Source organism: Arctopsyche grandis, chromosome 2 (assembly GCF_051622035.1).
Source record: "Arctopsyche grandis isolate Sample6627 chromosome 2, ASM5162203v2, whole genome shotgun sequence".
Lineage (NCBI taxonomy): Eukaryota > Metazoa > Arthropoda > Insecta > Trichoptera > Hydropsychidae > Arctopsyche > Arctopsyche grandis.
Genome location: NC_135356.1, coordinates 32,578,058 through 32,598,520, shown reverse-complemented (window position 1 = coordinate 32,598,520; position 20,463 = coordinate 32,578,058). Strand labels below are relative to the sequence as shown.

The following is a 20,463-nucleotide window of genomic DNA, read 5'->3' as shown; positions in this document are numbered from 1 at the left end:
AGTTTTTCATAGATGGCATTAATAAATCTCACTTCAAATATGGAGAATTTTTGTTTAAATTAAACCTACCTTAAACGGAGAATACTAGTATCACAATGAATTTGTAGATGTCAGCAAAACTCGAATCATACACTGGTTCCCAACTCATGTATTATTATTATATTTTATTTAAGAACACTTACAACAAATAAGATTTGTATATTAATAAGGCATTTGATATAAATTCTGCCTCACCGCCAGCATGAACAATTATGAATCTGGACCCTTTTGATATTGGCTTCCTAATGCCTTTGCTTGATGAATCGCCCCATGACATAGAAGAAAAATATGTATGTATTGTACACATACGTTTCATCGGTGTAGATGATAGGCCTTCCTTCATTTCTCTACTTTTGAATTTCTTTTATATACAAAATCCGGCAAAAGTGGGAATTCTCGACAGGGCGGACCCTCTAGGCTCGGAAGCGAGGCTCGGTCGACCCGCTCCTTCCTCTCATTGGTTGCTCTTTGCGACTACTCTAGTATCGCCGTGCCCTGAATTAACTCGAATGTTACCTGATGAAATACTCCGACATATACTGCCTGGTTCGCATATAATTTCGGACGGTTAGCAGCGTACGGATTAGTAAAGGGTAAGCCTTTACTGTAATTATACTATTTATACATTTTCTAGCATCTCGTATCCTTTAAGTACACTATTGTAAAATAAAACCTTCAAAATTTTGCCAATGAATATTAAAAATAAAGCTTCAAAGTAGCCGCTTAACAAAGCCACTATACTGGCTTTCCGAGCTGGCAGCCGAATATCCGAAAACCACTATAGTGGCTTTCATTTTTCGTTCAAGACGTTGAGTAATTATTTCTTAATCTTCATTTACTGACGGAGTTGTGAATACTTAAAACTGGCCAAATTTTAAATCCTGCGCGTGGCGCAAAAAACTCAGCGCAAAATCAGTTTTTTCAATAAGTTTAAAATGCGTTTTCGAAAATAATTAATAGAGGTAGGACCGGAAGCGCGCCCTCTATTGTTCCAATATTGTAAATGCTTTTTAAAAAAGGTTCGGCAAACCTTTAACAATGCATTTACAACATGTGAACAATGGACAGCGCGCTCTGGGTCCGCTCTTTAATAATTACTGTATTGAAATTGTCGGCCATATCTACATGATAATTTCATAAATGCGAATAAATTTATTTGATACTCTTTGTGCCTTGAAATATAACGCAAGCAGGATTTCTCAACTAAGGCCACAAAAAATTATTTTTAAGCAGGGTTTCTAAACCGGGCAGCAATTTTTTTTTCAAACAGTTTTTTTTAGCAATCCAAACTTTACTATAACTGCTTGCGTTATATTTCAAGGCTCAAAGAGTATCAAATAAATTTATTCTCATTTATGAAATTATCATGTAGGCCGACAATTTCAATACAGTAATTATTTTCGAAAACGCATTTAAAACTTATTGAAAAAATTGATTTTGCGCTGAATAGTCGTTGCGCTGATTTGTCGTGCCACCACGTGCCACATTTGGCACGCATACAAATTAAAGTTTCGTCGTCCCTGAACTAATGCGTTATGTGAGATTGAAAATGATTGACATCTATCGGCATTCCTTTGCAGTACAATAAAGTAGAAATCAGCTTTACCGACTATCACTTCCAATAATGTCACCTAGCGGTACTTATTATAAGTTGCATTTAAAATTTCAAGAAACCGAAATAATTTATTTTTCGTGTGATAATTTATCACTGATAAATATTTGAAACTATCGCACTCAATAATTCGGAAACGATACTAAAAAAATTCGGGTGTGACCAACCCATGACTTTATCTATGTATTTGAGGAATATAAGAAGGTTACAAAACAAAATTCGATATTGAACTAATAACTATGATAGCGATACAAATTGAGCGCAAATATATGGAAACTTGCACAAGACAAAAGTTCTACTTCCGGTTGTTGGATTTTGTTAAATTTTTTTTTATTATTTAAAGTCAGTATAATTATTATACACATTAAATATCAAGAGAATAAAAATAATTTAAAAGGTCAAAATAAAATAATGAAATATTGTTTTAAAAAAAAATACTACTTCCGGCTTACGAATTCTGATCAAAACGTTACCAAATCTAAGTTAGTACATAAAGAATATAAATATAATTTTCCAGCTTAATACGTTCAGGGGTGTGGACAGGATCCAGGCGACAACATTTTTGACCTTTCTAATGGTCCGTACGCACCAAACCAACGACGATTTTGGGCCAACTTTTAAAACCAGTAGCGTACAAAATATCGAAATAAAAATTAAATAAAAAAATTAAAATTAAATATCAAAATTAAGCTAACGAGCGAGATTGAGCTAAAATTAGATCATCGTTGATGTTTTGAATTACAACAATGTTTTGAATTACGACAAAACGCATTACAACCAGAGAAATATTATAATTACGAGCGAAAAAAACCTTGTTATTGTTTCTTATAAGTCGTCACGATACACTACTGTGTTTCCCCCTTCGGAAATATTTAACCAAGGAAGATTTTGGGCCAACTTTTAAAACCAGTAGCGTACAAAATATCGAAATAAAAATGAAATAAAAAAAATTTAAATTAAATATCAAAATTAAGCTAACGAGCGAGATTGAGCTAAAATTAGATCATCGTTGATGTTTTGAATTACAACAATGTTTTGAATTACGACGATATTTTTTTTATTTTTTATTTATTTATTTAACATATTAGCCACAGTGACATTACAGAGATCTCCAACGCGTCGCTGTGGCCGGTCATTCAGTAATAATAACATGATAACAGTAATAATAACTTATAATAATAACAATATTAACACAACATCATTAAAATCATAAAATCATAAAAAAAAGAAAAAAACATAGATAAAGTAATAACAATCATTAATATTTATAATAGGCAAAATCAACCACTGGCATTCCTCAACAACCACTCAACCAGATTAGTATATTTTATATTGAAGAGGTCAATTTCACCAGAAATCCTGTTAAGCAGATATATCGCTCTAGATATAGGAGCCGTTGACAACATATTTGTGCGAGCCACAGGAGGAACAAACAAATCACGATTTCTCAAGTCCCTGAATTTACAAGGTGCATTAAACCTAAATTCCTTTAGAACCTGACGATTGTGTATTATCCCATTCAACAGCTTAAAAAAGTATCTTCCCAGTAACATATTCCGACGAGACTCCAATGAGTTGTAACCTAACGCCCCTAATAGGAATGCACTAGGATATAGCCAAGGATAATAACCACACTGTTTCAAATAAAGATATCTGAGAAACCGTTTTTGGATTCTCTCAATCTTCAATGAATGAGTTATATGGGTAGGATTCCATATAATAGAAGAAAATTCTAGAATACTACGTACTAAAGATTCATAAAGAATTTTAAGCACCAATGTACTCTGGAAAGGTTTGCTAACTCTTAGTAAGAATCCCAGCATTTTTGTTGCACGCAAACAAATATTGTCTATGTGTCGTTTAAATTGAAAATTATTCGAGAACAAGACCCCCAAATCACAATATTCATCTACAAACTTTAATTCAACACCACTTAGGCGATATGGATAAATCAAGCGATTTGAAGATCTTGTCACATTGAGAACACAGCATTTTTGAATGCTAAAAAATAATTTATTATCGACAGACCAACTTGACAGCGCATCTAAGTCCAATTGGAGAAGGGCTGCGTCACTATGAGACTTAACTGTCTTAAAAAGCTTAAGGTCATCGGCGAATAAAAGATAGTCTGAATACTTAATTATTTTTGAGATGTCATTAATGTAAATTAAAAAGAATCATGCACAGAGTCGTCAAGCCAGGTTTCCGTTAGTACCAGGATGTCAGCACATTGAATAGCCGAGTTAGAACCTAATTCATCCAGTTTAGATTTAAGGCCTCGTACATTTTGATAGAAAATGCTTATATTATGCATTACAACCAGAGAAATATTATAATTACGAGCGAAAAAAACCTTGTTATTGTTTCTTATAAGTCGTCACGATACACCAATGTGTTTCGCCGTCGATGAAATATTTAACAAAAAAAATGTCGGTGATTTGTCAAAGGGTTTTTTTTTCTTTCGTCGAAATAAAATTAATAATCACACATTATCCGATAAATTTTACCTCTGAGATGGATTTAATTATTTGATTTATTTCGACGAGAGAAACAATTGAAGACATTATCCGATAAAATTTACCTCTGAAATGATTTAATTAATTGATTTATTTCGACGAGAGAAACAATTGAAGACAAAAAAATTTCCTTTGATAAAACCGACAACGTCTCGGGTTGAAGCCATCAACTCGGTCACCCATACTTACACATGATATATGCTCAGTAGCTGCGCATTACGGGGAAGTAAAAATAATAATTCTTTGATTTTTTTTTCGATCTTAGGCGTATCTACGTAAGTCAAAACATCTTCGACAAACAAAAGTCGAGGATTATCTGTATGTGATTGTTGATGATCTAATTTTAGGTCAATCTCGAAAATTTATTTAAATTGGGCATGTTCTGTTTTAACTTTCAATATTTTATTTTAATTTTAATATATTGATTATAATTTTATTTTGATATTTGAATTTAATTTTAATATAATAATAATATTTTTAATTTTGATATTTAATTTCAATTTTTAAATTTAATTTTTGCTACTGGTTTAATCCTGCTGGTTAAATCGTTGGACCAAATTCGTCGTTGGTTTGGTCCGTACGCAGCATAAGAGGAGAAAATCCCACCTCCGGTTTATTAAATTTAGTGATTATTTTTTATTTTCATCACATTAATACAAGAATTATACTTGAAGTTTTTCGTGAAGATCACACATGTTTAAGGGGTCGAAAAAAACAGTGGAAGATAAATCGTACAAGAGTTAACTGCCACTTCCGGTTGAGGTTTGCTTACCAAATTTTATCCATAACTTGCTATTACGTTTAAACTTCTGGATGTGAAATTTCAGTTCAATAAACTAAAAGGTTTCTGAGAAAAACATGAAAAACCTCGATTATCTAGAGTAAAACTACTACTTCCGGTTCAGATAAAAATATAAGGTTATAGATATTATTATTTCTATTATATGTAAAAAAAAAATTATCCGATTCAGTTAGCGGTTTGGGAGACAATTGAATTCAAAAACGTAAAAAAAAGAGGACACCTATAAGGGAAGGTACCATTTCCGGTCAACTTAAAAATTTGAAAAAAATTTGCGTCATGTCGATAAGAATTTCAGTAACCGATACCAAGTTTCGGTTCGATAGGACTAACGGTGTTGAAAAAATCCTCAAAATACACAGACACAAATTTTTTCTAGATCATGAAAACGTGATCAGTAATCGATTCTGAGTTCAAAATCTCGAGTTCGAATTTTCGCATGATCACAAACCTTTATGTATTGTTACTACATACATACATACATAGATAAAGTAAAAATCAAAAATCGGAAATTAATGAGAAACGGGAAAATCAGACTAATCCATGCAAATATTAATAATTGTACATTAAAAAACATGAATTTTAAATCCTTCGCGTGCTAGCTAATTTTTTATAATTTAGGTTCGTTGTCCCTGAACTTAATGCATTATGTGAAAAGATTGACATCCATCGGCATTCGTTTGCAGTACGATAAAGTAGAAATCAGCTTTACCGACTGTCACTTCTAATAATGCCATCTAGCGGTACTTTAGTTGCATTTAACATTTCAAGAAAGTGAAATAATTTATTTTTCTTGTGATAAATTTGAAAACGAGTATGATTAATTATCACTCTCAAAAAATTCTGAAACGTAAATAAAAAAAAAATTGATGAACAGGAGGGGGAAGAAATAAAATTTTAGAAAGGCACTAATAGGTATGCTCATCGATTGTGGTGCTAGCGTCAATTCAATTGTCATTTGACAGATGTCATCGTTCACATAACCTCAAAATGTCATTCGGCAATAGGTAATTAGCACTTGTTTTGATTCGGTTCATATCATTTTCTTGCACGCTACAATCTAAAACCACTTCGCAATATATTTGAATCTTTGTGTATATTTTATCTCTATTATATTTACGTATGTACATATACGAAAATTTTGGTATAAAGATATCAATGAAAAGATACAAAATTGAGGTTTCGATACAATTCTAAAATACTTTAGTATTTGTATGCTATTTAGATCTCTTACTTTTCAATCAAACTTCTATCTATGTATGTCCGTGTATACAACTTTTTTAATATCAACAGGAATTCCAGTACAGAGATTTCATACAAATTCAAATTGAATTTGTATAATTTTTTGTAAAGGAGAAAAATAACCATTCAGGCACAATTTTAGAGCATTGTGACGATTATGTGACGTTAGTTTTAATTAGATGTATTTTTATATTTCAGTGAAGTTTATGATGTAGTAATTGATGGCGTATGAAAATGGGTAGGAAGCTTTGCCGTTGGAGGCCGGCAATCCGATAGACGGATGAGCAAACAGCTTGCCACTTGGAGACGCTATTACAGATCTCGGAGCTGAATGGTTATTATAAATTGTTATTTATATTGATATGCATTTATTTACTTTACAATATAGTCTTCATTGTCAAATGGCTAAGTGTCACGGTGAAGAAAATAATGTCATATTCGAAATGGTCAATGATAATAACCATGTAGAGACTTCCGGGATGGCTGGATTGAACGATGTTTCCACTGGGAGTTAATTATTCAATGAAATATCGGAAAACATGAGCTTATTGTGTTGTGATATGGCCAGGGTTGCCAGACGTCCCCATTTGAGCAGGACTGTCCTGAGTTCAACAGACAAATCCCGAGTCCCGCACTGCCTCTGAAAATCCTGACTTCTCAAAATTTGCATATGTTCAAAAATGTACGTAAATAGAAAATATGGTTTGCTTCAAAAGTAATAAAGTCTTGTCCTTAAACCAAACATGAAAATCGAATTTTCTTCAATTGTAGAATTATTTAATATTATTTGAAATGTTGACCTTCTATACATACCTATGTATAGAATCTACATACCTACGTATCTGTTTATTAAACAAATTCTTACTGAAGCAAACGAAAAAAAAAATGTATGAGAAATGGATTATATTTTTTAAAGATCTTTCCGCTTGCAATAATTTGTATAAAATTGTGGCCCACATTCTCTCAATTCTACATTCCATTTTTTTGATCGTTCGAAATAGTGAATGTTCCGATCTGTGATTTTGGTAATCTCCCAACCGTGGATATAGCGAATGAGGAATTGGAAAGAATAGCTACTAATTCCGAATCACTCACAATTTTTGTTAACAATGCATTCCAGCTTCGAAAAAATCTATAGTTGAGATTAGTTTTAGATTGATGTTCCGCGGGGGAACCCGTTCATATGTACATACATATATGAAGAATTCATACGCTTAATGAATTAAATCTGCCACTGCGTACGAATATTCTGAAATAGTACAATATAATGCTGTTACATATACATACATATGTACACAAATGATTTATATTATTTCTATTGAATTCATTAATATATGCGTTGTAAGGAGTTAAAAAATCAGACCATTTGATTAAATCTGTTGAACATAAAATAAATTAAATTTATTATTTATTATAAATTAAATTAAAGATTGCCAATGAAATTGTGTCTCATCAATGAGTAATCGTTTTGTGAATGTCAATTTTCAGATACAATGACCTGTTGAATGCTGAAAATTATGTCGGCGTGCCGAGATCAATCATGGATCAGACGCTGGAATGGTTTCACGAATGGGAAATTTCGCTCGAAGCATCCGATACTTGGCTCGACACAGCCGTCAGTACTTACTTGGAGTATTGGTTGTGTTAGGGCAGTGTTTCTTAACCATATTGAAAGAATCGCCCCCTTTACCACAGTAAAATTATCCAGCGCCCCCCTCCCCCCCCCCCCCCCCACAAAAAATTACTCTTCTTTCTATGTATGTATTTCATGCAATGATTTTCTTTACAAATAAAAAATTATAAGAAAAACAAATAAAAAACATGATAAATAATTCAATGGAAATGTGATTTTTTTATTGAGCCTCATGTGACTGCGCTATTTTCGTAATATTAGGTTCAAGTTTAGTTAAATACAGTCTCAAATCTCCTCTTTGGCTTATCTGTAATCGATTTCGGGATTTTTTTAATATATGTGTTACTGCGCTAAAACCCTTTTCTACTAAATATGATGAAGGAAATGCTACGATGGGTAATTTTACCTCTTTCCACAGAAGAGGGTATCGATGGCGAAAACGGACCCAAAAAACATCATAATCACATTGATTGAATACTATTTTAGCTTCACAGTCATTTTGTAGCTCAATAAACTGCTCTTTAAAATTTTGACGGACACTTTCTACATCTGATAAAAATGGATTAATTATCCAATCTGGTATTAAAAGTTCATACAAGTCTTTGAATGGTATTATCATATCTTCGATAAGGGCGTCAATGTGGCTACAGTATGTTTCCAAATCAGAATCTTTGAGCATATCTTCTTTTAATTGTTGTAAAGAAGGAAACTGATGAAGTTCTCGCCGACGAAGATTATTTTTAAATAATTTGAGTTTGTTGATAAAGCTCAGTATAACGCATTTGGCTTTAATAAGGCTGATATTGCTTCCTTGAAGCTTCAGGAGATTTTCATTTATCTTTCCGAATATATCTGAAAGATAGGCCACATCATTTCGTAGTAATTTTAATTCAATGCATATGTTTTCATTGTTTACATCCAAAAACTCCACAATTGTATCAAATAGTGCATAAAATCTTTTTCAGCGATTTGTGAAGTCTTCCATTAAGCTTCTTTGCGACTAAATGTTGACGGTGAATAATGCAGTGAATTGTAAGTTGACCATTTGGTGCAACGTTCTTCAACCTTGATATAAAACCACGATGCCGACCAACCATAGCTGGTGCTCCGTCAGTAGCACAGGCAATAGCATTAGTAAAGGGAATCATTTTTTCAGTGAAAAAAATTTCAAGCGTTTCAAATACTGACGAACCTTTCGTGTCAGTATTAAGTAATTTTGAAAATAACATTTCTTCGATAATTTCTTCATTCTTCACAAATCGTACATAAGCAAGTAGTAGAGATTCATTATCACGCAGAGTACTCTCATCCAATTGTAATGAAAATTCATTAGACTGCAATTCATCACATAATTGAATTTCGATATAATTTGCCATCTCATCAATTCTTTTTGAAACCGTGTCATTCCTCAATGGGACTGAAGAAAGAATCTCTTGCTGGTTTTGTCCGATCATATTATTAATGAATACACATATAGCTGGTAGCATTAATTTTTCTCCATATGTATGTGGTGCACCACATTTTGCAATAATTTGTGCTATTTCATAAGATACCATTAGTCCTTTTTCGTTCCGACTTGAAATCTTCTTAAAAACATAACTGAGAGTATTACGGCTTTCAAATGTTTTCTTAAGTTCTTGAAAGTACAATATGTCTTTATTATTCTTGACGGGATGTTTCTTTAAAAAGTGTTCATTTAACCGCGATGGCTTCATTGCCTCATTAGAAAATACTGCAGCGCCCCCCAAATGTTAAAAATTAAAAAACGCCCCCCCAGACCTTTAAAACGCCCACAAGGGGGCGCTGGCGCCCCCGTTAAGAACCACTGTGTTAGGGTGAGCATCTCCTCCACTGGATATTAAACTGTGCTCGATAAATAGTATTTATGGTGGTAAAAATCGCAATATTCATATTCTAAATAATTTTATTACGTTATCTTAAAGTGCATATAATTTTTTTATTTTAAATATTGCAGTTTTCTGGATGTTTGTAGACTTCAACTCTCAAATATCCCCAAAGGAAGAAATTATAGAGCAAGTACAGGTCACCGGATGTAACGAGATCGTATTGTGAAGAAAATTTTAATAATCTCCTCATCGTTTAAATAGTGGATCCTTTCTATCCAAACCACGTACGTATCTGAATTATAAATTTAAGAGATTTTCAGTCCCGGAAAGTTCCATGGCATCTATAGATTTGTACCAATCGGAAGTTACTGTAGCTTCTTCGCATCCCTCATCGAAAAAGTACCAACAACAAACAACAAAATCTGCACCAGCTTATTAAATACCTTTCACAGAGGTTTCTTTAAACTCTTCAAGAATGCACCGATGCACACAGAGACCTAATACCCTATTTCTTATTACCCCAGTGGTACCCTTTGCTTCAATACGCATTCAGGTGGGGCCGATCAACGATTGACGCTGTCAACCGTGTCGTCGGAACAGTACGATCGGCATGGGAAGGATCTGTGAAGCGGAGCAAGCATGTCGCTTTCTTTGGTGGCGCTGGACATCCGAAATGCTTTCAACTCGGCTCGATGGGAAAATATCCTAAGAGCCGTGGGGGAGGACCATCGGGTGCCCCGCTACCTGACGAGACTGCTGGAGAGCTACTTTGAAAACCAACTACTGGAATATCGGTGCGGCACTACCGGTGATCTGTCCTCGGTCCCGCAGGGATCTGTCCTCGGAACTGTCCTGTGGAACGCTATGTATGATGGGCTACTGAGGGTGGAGCTCCCGGAGGGTGCCAGCGCCGTTGCTTTTGCGGACGATGTCGCAATCATGGTGGTTGCGAAATCCCTCAGAAGCGTGGAGATCTGCGGCAATGACGCGCTCTATCGGGTGAGGCCATGGCTAAATCGCGCTGGGCTGGAACTAGTAGACCAGAAGACGGAGGCAGTGTTCTGTCTCCAGTGTGAGCGCATTGCGCAAGCCCAGCTGCTGCCTGGTAATTTTCTCTTTCAGTTGCTGCTGTCCGGCAGCAACTGAAAGAGAGAGGGGTTTTTAGTGAGTAAGAATCTCACACTCCCCCTGGCATTCGGGCCGGGGGGGCCGATGCAAGGTTTTCCCCTCTCACGGAAAAAAAAGTGGTACCCTTTGCCTCCAACTGTTCACAGATTCTTAATTCATGGCTTGGAAATCATTGAACATGCTCTAGTGCCCATAAGCCAGCTGAGTGAAGAGGCACAAGAAGTGAGAAAAAAAGAATTCAAAAGATATAGAAAATTTTTAATAAAGTGTCACATGAGAAATGGAATGAAGACGTTTTAAATTTACTTTTAATAACACCAGCATGAGAAAAGTATCCACAAAAGAGACTACAAAGTTTGAAAAAGAGGTTTTCTAATTACACTGTTCGACAAATGATGATTTTTTTTTGGTTCAGAGACGAGATTTTGCCCAGTGAACACGAATCTGGTAATAAAAAGTGTTGATTGGTTCGAGATTCGGAGATATATGTGTTTTTTATGTACTCGTATGGGAATTTTCGCCTCGCGTGCCACTTTTCGATGGGGTTCATGGAGAAGAAACGAAGTTTGCGTCGCATTTTCTCCTCGAAATGGGGGTCCGGGGATGCGTCCCTCCTCTTCGATGTCGGAGGGCGCAGACTCCATTTCGAACGCGAGTAAAACCACTACAAAAGATGACTAGAACAATGACAGCTGTCTCGACCTTACCAGCTGACAGCTGTCACTCGCTAGTGCGATTTTCAGTCAATTTCAATTCATGCCCTTCGAAATATTATGTGGCTATTTTTGTTGGTAAACGGACTACTAGTCAAATGTGAACCGGTCGCTCTAGATCGGTCACACGTGATCACCCGTCACCCTAAAACTGGTCACGAGAAAACAGGTCACACCCGAAAATTGGTCACAAAAAAACTGGTCACACACACAAATAAAAAAATGGTCGAATTTTTGGGTGTGACCAATTTTCGGGTGTGACTAGTTTTCTCGTGACCAGTTTTAGTGTGACGGGTGATCACGTGTGACCGATCTAGAGCGACCGGTTCACATTTGACTAGTAATCACTAGAGGTAGGATAGTCACAGTGCTATCCATTGTTCCATTTTTGTAAATCCTTTGTAAAAAAGGTTCGGCAAACCTTTAACAATGCATTTACAATCTTTGAACAATACGCGGCACCTTTTGGGTCCGGTGACTAGTAATCACCGAACCATTTTTGTTAGACGAAACACTATAGCGTTGTGCACAAAAAATGGTTCACTATTGTCAACCATCTTTTTGCCCTCTTGCTTTGTAGGGTATGTACATATGTATACATTTTTTGAAAAAATATAAATATAAAATTATATATGAATGCATAAGCTAAAAACCAATAAATTTTATTTTTTAGTTTATGCAATGATATTGCAAGCCACCGAATGGATGATAACACCTGTAACCCACTTGAATGACTTTTCCGGGAGGTTAATGAATTTTGGTATGTAAAAAGTAATAAATTTTGAACCTGTAATGGAAAAAATAATTTTAAAATTATATGATTACCTCTTTAACCCTTAAATTAATTCCTGAAAGTCTGGCCAGTCAACCGGTTAATGAAGTATTTACATTCAAATGACCAAAAAATGTAGTATTTCTACTAGCCGTTGACCACTTGTTCTAAACCAAGATAAGCATAAGTTAATTAAAAAATAAAAATCTTGAAAAATGACTATTCCCTCAATGATGGTACTCATGGTGAACGGATTATTGCGCAAATTGCGACCGCGCGCACAACAATCGTTGCCACAAAAATCGCGAATACGGAATATCTGGCACTCGAGTTCTCGTTATTACAATATTTGGCGTGGAGTTCTTTCGATTGATGGAGTTTTTGGGTGCCAGATGTTCCGTAATCGAGATTTTAATAATTAATAATCACAGAACCGGTATTCATATGTTGCCGATTGGCGTTAATGTAGTGGATAACGACAATAACTAGAGTTTCCTTTACCACAAACTCGCGATGAATTATACAAAACCCAATCATATTACTCATTATTACGGTAAATAGATTATTTCGCACATTGCTATCGCGCACACGACAATCGTTGTCACGAAAATTGTGAATACGGAATATCTGGCACTCGAACTCTCTTTAGTGCGATGGATAGAATTTTTGGGTGCCTGATAATCACCGAACCCATTTTTACATTAGTTTGTTAATGGAACTAAAATCACTCGCAATCCATAATTAGATTTTCAAATGTTTCACTTTCACTTAAAATTGTAAGACAACGGTCAGCGAATGTGTAGCGTCTTTTGGCAATAAGCTAATGTACTAAGTCGGAATAAAATATTTGCACCCCCTTTTTTATGTTATGAAACAAAGATATTGCTAAGTATGTCCTAATCACAGTGAATGTACCATTTATTTCTTCGGTTTCTAATTTGATTCCCTATCAATGGCATATTTATTTTGCTAGAGCCCCTCAGGCACGGCGTTACAAATTTCTGAGATCCTTATTTATTTTACATATGTAGATATATACCAGGAAGGCTTGACAGGAAGACCCCAATGTGCCTTCCTAGACAATTAATAATAAACAATGCAGTATTTTTATTACACAAATCACTGTATTTCGAGAAGCTGAAGAACACGAAATTAACAATTAATTAATTTATTAATAAATTAATCCATTTATGGATAGACATCTATGTACATATATTAAATATACAGAAGATGATTTTTTTTTGCCAATTTTGAGGAACCGTTTTAACGTTAGTGCCATCTGTGGATTAAAGGATGGCATTGTGGTTTCCCCTCTTAATGCACGAGGATGTTATACATACTTTAAGGTATCTGTTCCTGCTTCTGTCGCTGGCCTGTTATTTTCTGCTGGTTCTTGGCCTGCTGGTGTTCATTTTGGTAGATTTAAAGATTGGGGAATGAGCATTAAGAATATAAAATCGAATACTAATACTACTTCTATGTCTGCCACTGACGTTGTTTCATCATTAGAGCTGCGCCCAAGTGTTTCATTTGCTGATGTTTGTTCGGGAGCTGCTAAATGTTTGAAGCCTGATATTAAAACTACGTCTGCAAGTATTGGTGAATCTTCTATGGAAACGGTCGCAGTGACGTCTATGTATGCCTCTTCTCCTACATTTGCCTCTTCTCCTACATCTGCCTGCTCAAATGGTCCTGATAGTCGTGATGCTGTTGTGACTGTGTTGGCTTCTTCTTCTGCTTCCTCTTCCGTTTCGTCTCCGTTGGCTCAATCAAAACTGCCATTTCTTGTCTCAAAGAAAGTCACGCGCCAAACTGGGAAACCGAAAATTGGTAATTTATTACCAAAATGTACGAGGTCTCAGGACAAAGCTGGCTGCGTTTAATTCAGCCGTTTCTACTATTTGTGATGATATGGTAGCACTAACGGAAACATGTTTGACTTCATCATTTTTTGATGCTGAACTTTTTGATTCTTCCTGGAGGGTGCATCGTCGCGATAGAGTTGATCGACGTGGTGGTGGTGTATTATTTGCTTGTCGTGATTGGTTTCGGTCAGTCCGGATGACAAATTTTGAAACTCTATCTGGTGAGGACTTATGGGTGAGAGTTGATTTTATATTTTTGAGAATGTTTATATGTGTGGTTTACATTCCGCCTGCTGCGAAAGAGGACGTATACGAGTTATTGTTTGTGAATATGATGAATGTGCGTGCTTTTATGAATGAACGTGATATATTGTTAATAATGGGTGATTTTAATCTACCTAGTGGTAATATTCATGTCCGCAATAAATTTAATTTTGTGATTTCCTATTGCGACATAATACAGATTGGTTCACCCATTAATCCAAGTATGCTTGATATTATGTTAGTGAATGAATGTAATGTGTCAGCAACGATGATCCAATGCCCAAAAGGAACTGCGATCATCCCTGAGGACCTATATCATGATGCATTACATATTGAGCTTTTGTTTATTTCTTCTGTGAGAGCTGCTTCAGCTTGTTCATCGGTTGGGGTTTCCTCACTGCGATGGAATTTTGCTCGTGTTGATTCTGAATTGGTTTATAATGAGGTTCGTTCAATTGACTGGCGCCAAATGTACCTCATGAATACTGGTGATGCTGTTGAATATTTGTATTATACACTTTATAATATTTTTGACAGTCATGTTCCTCGGTTCATCAGTTATCCTAATTCGGAACAACATCGGCGGGTATTTCCGCCGTGGTTTGGGTGCAAACTTATAGCTGATGTTCGTGCAAAATGGTTGTCTCATAGAAGATGGAAACGTAGCCAATCATTTTGTGACTATGAGAAATTCCGGACTCTTAGGAAGGTCGTGAAACGTGGTGTGAGTGAGCGATATACTGTCTATCTTAATGAGATGGAGAGTGCTATTGCGGTTAATCCTAACCACTTTTTCAGATTTATTAAGAGTAAGCATATTTCACATGGTCTTGAGCATTCATTCTCATTTGGTAATAAAAGTTTTGACGGTCCTGAGATCGCCAATGCTTTTGCTTCATTTTTTTAGCTCTGTCTTTGACCAGAGAAAACCATCCCTTAATGCTAGTTTGGCTTCACAAATTGGTACTGAGGGTGTCGGTATAGACATTCCGCGGGTATCGCTGGGAGATGTTAGGATGGCTATTATGAAGCTGAAGGGGTCTGTTGGGCCTGACGGTGTGCCCCCTGACGTATTAAAGGTATGCTGTAATTCGCTTTTAGAGCCTCTTCAGTTTATTTTTAACCTTATTCTTGCTTCTGGTAATTATCCTGAAAAATGGAAATTATCTAGAGTCATTCCTATTCATAAGAGTGGCTCTAAAAATGAGGTTGAAAATTATAGACCTATTGCTATTATCTCGGCTATTCCCAAAATTTTTGACATCATCCTTCACCGTTTGATTCTTGCGCAGTTTAAAAGATTATTGTGTGATGAGCAACATGGTTTTACACCCTGTCGTTCCACTACCACTAATCTCGCCTGCTTCACACATTTGATCATGTCTAAAGTTGACGTTGGTCAGCAAGTTGATGTAGCCTACTTTGACTTTCGTAAAGCCTTTGATCAAGTCAATAATGACGCTCTTTTGATCAGGTTAGCTGAAGTGGGTTTTTCAACGCGTCTTCTTAAACTCTTTGCTTCTTATCTTAGTGATAGGAAGCAATTTGTTAGATATGGTCTTTATGAATCTCCTTCATTTTTTACTCGATCTGGTGTTACTCAGGGGTCCACTTTAGGCCCATTACTATTTACAATTCTTATTAATAACCTCCCTAGAGTTTTATGTAATGCATCATGTCTCTTGTTTGCTGACGACGTTAAATTATTTTTTGCTGTCAAGGATGAGAGGCAAGCCTCTCTCCTTCAAGCTGATATTAACGCTGTCTTGGAGTTCAGTTCTAGTTTAGGCCTTGAACTTAATTTAAACAAATGTGCAATTATGAGCTATGGACGTGCACATTCACTCTATTGTCACGGATATTCCATTAGATCCGTCTTGTTGAAGCGTGTGGAATCTATTGTCGATTTGGGTATCACTTTTGATCCTCAGCTCACCTTTCACAACCATATCAAAAAAGTCGCTGACGTTTTCTTTCGTCGACTTGGATTTGTTTTGAGATATGCAAGATTATTCTCCAATCCTTTGTCTTCTCGCTTGCTTTTCAATTCGCTTGTGAGAAGTAAGCTAGAGTATAATGCGATTGTGTGGAATCCGCATGAAGCAAATTACTCTCTGATGATTGAGAAAGTGCAAAAAGCATTTCTTCGTTTCCTATATAGGAAAGAATATGGGTATTACCCATATCTCTACCCCACTCCTTTCCTTTTGGGCATGCTTGGGTATAATTCCCTTGAACTTCGGAGAAACTTCTCATTAATTCGTTTCGTTCTCCTGCTCTTACGTGGTAATACGTCATGCCCGTTGTTGCTGGAGCAGTTGGGGCTTTATGTCCCTATTCACTATGTGCGTGGTAGACATCATCATTTGCTGGCTGTACCTCCTGCCCGCACAGTCCTTTTTCGAATGGCTCCTATTCCAAGAGCTATCCGACTTCTTAATGAAATCGTTGCTGCCGAGACTGAATGTGATATTTCCACCTTAGTGAGCGTAAATTGTCGGAAATTACTCTAACCCATTTATCTGGTAGTCTGCGCTCATCATTGTTTTCATGATTGATTTATGAGTGAAATTTTGATTAACTCTCTTCCATTTGGGCCTTACAGGGATGTTTTGTATTTGTAGTTGTTTCTTACATATTTATTGAAACTGGCTGTAGGTGCAAGGCATTCCTTATGCTATATTTTTTTTGATATTTTTACTTTATCTGTTATTATTAAATGCTATTTTTTATGTATGTATGGATGTATTTATGTTATGTTTAATTGTTATTTTGTTTTTTTTCTTTTTTGTGTTATATTTTTTGACCATTGTGGCGCTTTAGGAATTCCTGTTATGCCACAATGGTCTGTTTAAAATAAATAAATAAATAAATAAACAATGATTAGATAAAATTGGCAAATTCTGACAAGAAACAATCGACTTGGAGTCACAAATATCCAAATTCGATCCTGGGCTAATATATTAAAGATTAGCACAGGATCGAACCCAATCAGTGGCGTAGCGTGAATTCCCGGTGCCCCCCCGCAATATATTTTACGGCGCCACACCTCCCCCCCACCCCCTCCCCCATATATTAATATTAGAAAAATAACTTTCCAAATTAGTATTTATACTTTTTTACGTATCGATATGTGTACCTATATATCAAAGTGCATTAAAGTTTAATCTGGACGACCAACAAGCAGTGCACAATCTGTTTAAAGTCTCCGTCACGGGCCCGAATGTGAAACGTCCGAAAACGCAAACATCGGAAGGCAAAGATCGAAAATCGAAAGATCAAAAAAAAAGGGTGCATGGTAAACGGTACATACTCACTTAATTTGCGCGAGCAGGATACAACAGGAACAAGAGAAACGGGCTTTTCCTCCCGTATTGATGTGCGCGCGCAGAATACGGGAGGAAAATCCTGTTCCTCTTGTTCCTGTTGTACCCTGCTCGCGCAAATTAAGTGAGTATGTACCGTTTACCATGCACCCTTTTTTTTATCTTTCGACTTAAGATCAGACCCAAAAAATATAAACAAGAATAAGAGAATTCTCAGCTAATAGGTTGAAGTGGCACTGACGTTCAAAAGATGGAAAAAAGACGGTAGTCTTCTAGCCCTATTGGCATAGATCAATTACACAATGAGGATAAATTCAAAATATGTTAATGTATGTACATACACATATAGTACAAATAGGTTGAAAAATAAGAGAAGTTTTTAAAAAAATTACGGAACAAATGAAAAAATCCGTGAAAAAGGCGCGCTTCGTGGCGCCCCCCAGGTCTCGGCACCCCCCCCCCCCCCCGCCCGCATTGCGGGGTCTGCGGGCGCGGTAGTTACGCCACTGAACCCAATATTCTCTTGGTGCTAAACATAAACGCAATCACTGAGCCATACTGATGGGTACCTCAGATAAATACATACTAGAATAAGAGAAAACAAAAAAATGAGGTGAGTAACGTTAATAATTGCGTTACGCTTACGAGGGTATAGTTATGAGATTTTAAAATCATTTTACAAAAGTAAAAAATGCAGGTTATCTTGAAAACTGTAAGGCTTTGTATTATGGAGGATGAACGAATGAGACGACTGGCATGTTAATGCACGTGTTTATTATATGACAGCTGAAGACAGAGTTAGTAGCAGCACTCCGAACCCAGCCGGGTTGGTCCCCACTCGCAGGAAGGCAACCAAACTCGACCATGTCGTATAAGCGAGCCGCCACATCACTCCCCCCCCAGCATCAGCGATACCAAAATTACAAAGAAACAAATTTTACAAAAGAAAAAAATTATTGTTACACAAAGAGAAAAAATTATTACGTGGGGAGAAAAAATTGTTGACGTGGGTCATCCGCTGTGTACATAGGTGTACCGCCCTGAATGGTCGGTAGATTCGAGGGCGGTGACGTCGCGAGCAGGACGGTGGCTGGTCCGATGGTCGCGCGATGCGATGCTGCGGCGGCGCCGCTCTTCCGAGGCTAATGTCGGTTGGTGGGGCGGCGGGGGCGGCAGGGGCATCGATGTGGTTGATGATACTCCGAGCTGGACTGTGAGTCGTTGTGGCTCGTGGAGGTGTTGTAGCGCTACCGCCCGTCTCGGCGTGACGACGCTCGTGGGGACGGACGGGGCCTTGATGATGATGATGATGATGATGATGGTGCTGAGGTGGTGTATGTCTTGTGGTGCTGGATGACCGTTCTATGTGTAGTGGATCGCGCATGACTCCACATCCAGCTGTCAAGATCGTCGTCTCATTCGCTCCCCCATTTTTGTAAGCACCTGTCATCGACGTTGTGGCTGGACGTCGGTAGGTAGGTAGGTAGCCGTGTCTGCTCGTTTATTGTCACCCGCGGGCCGCGACGCGTGTTGATGGCGATGGGGGCGCGGCGGGTAGCTTCTCCCGCCTGGCTCGGCGAGGCAGGGATGAGCGGCATGTTGAAATTGATCGAGGCTGCGTGGCTCGATGTCGGGGGTCACCAGTATGGAGGATGAACGAATGAGACGACTGGCATGTTAATGCACGTGTTTATTATATGACAGCTGAAGACAGAGTTAGTAGCAGCACTCCGAACCCAGCCGGGTTGGTCCCCACTCGCAGGAAGGCAACCAAACTCGACCATGTCGTATAAGCGAGCCGCCACAGTATTATGGGGTGACGTGAAAATTGGTCCACTGCCAAAATGTACACGCGACAATTGGTTCATTACCAATTATGTATTATGGTAAGTGTAATGACCTCTAAAAGCACCCTGTATAAACATGAAGAAGCTTCTCTTTCTCCTCAGCTCCATAAAACATGATACAGCTCTTTAGAACAATTAATGAAAAATTGAAAATCGTCTAATTTGTAACAAATCTCTTCTATGAAGACCACGAGATGGTGTAAGCTTGAATATTCAATTCAGACTGATTTGATTCAACTATTTTCAACCATCATTCGCATACTTTCTGTCGGATACCGAATGAAGGCGAAAGCCTTCTACGATATTTTAAGAAAACATTATTTGCACATGGAGCTCAAGGCTGCTGATATTCCTGATATAAATATGGTGTATTCCAATATATTCCAGTTCCAGTGTATATTCCAATATGGAGCAGTGACATCGCATGGGGGAAGTTGCAGACCGCACCAGGGTGTCACCATCCTGGGGGGAGGGGGGTGACACCAAATGAAGAATATAATTTGATATGTATTTTCTTATGGAGGAATTTATTAAGATTTAGTTTGTTTAATATTAGTTTTTTTAGTCGGGAAACGAGAAACGTTGGGTTGGGAAAGGGTGACTCCCCGACTTGCTACACAGGGTAACACCATCGCTTGTGACGTCACTTCATACGCATTCGGTGCGGTGCATAAATCGACTAGGGCTGCCCACCCAGTCGTCCCCGGCTTGATTTTAAGTCGATCTTTTCTCCATTCTTAAAATGTACGTATGTTGATAAATGTTACCCGAAAATATCTGAAACACAACCGACATATTCGTTGTGCATATGTTTCAGATAAATGAATGATGTATCATATCGATGTGCATATGTGCATATA

At 37.1% G+C, this 20,463-nt stretch overlaps 1 protein-coding gene and 1 long non-coding RNA gene across 2 annotated transcripts in view; one reads left to right on the top strand and one right to left on the bottom strand.

The window, feature by feature from the left end:
- LOC143921219 (uncharacterized) overlaps positions 1 to 19,352 on the top strand; it is a 542,666-nt gene extending 523,314 nt beyond the window's left edge. Inside the window, exon 2 of the long non-coding RNA XR_013261414.1 lies at positions 18,490 to 19,352. This is a non-coding gene — a long non-coding RNA (uncharacterized LOC143921219). The remainder of the gene's footprint in view (positions 1 to 18,489) is intronic.
- Positions 8,062 to 9,556, bottom strand: LOC143922359 (SCAN domain-containing protein 3-like). Its single transcript, XM_077445582.1, has 3 exons — positions 8,791 to 9,556; positions 8,248 to 8,693; positions 8,062 to 8,148 (listed from the first exon to the last, which is right to left on the bottom strand). Exons 1-3 carry the CDS (start codon positions 9,554 to 9,556, stop codon positions 8,062 to 8,064), a joined length of 1,299 nt encoding a protein of 432 aa, XP_077301708.1.
- Positions 19,353 to 20,463: the final 1,111 nt, after the last annotated feature.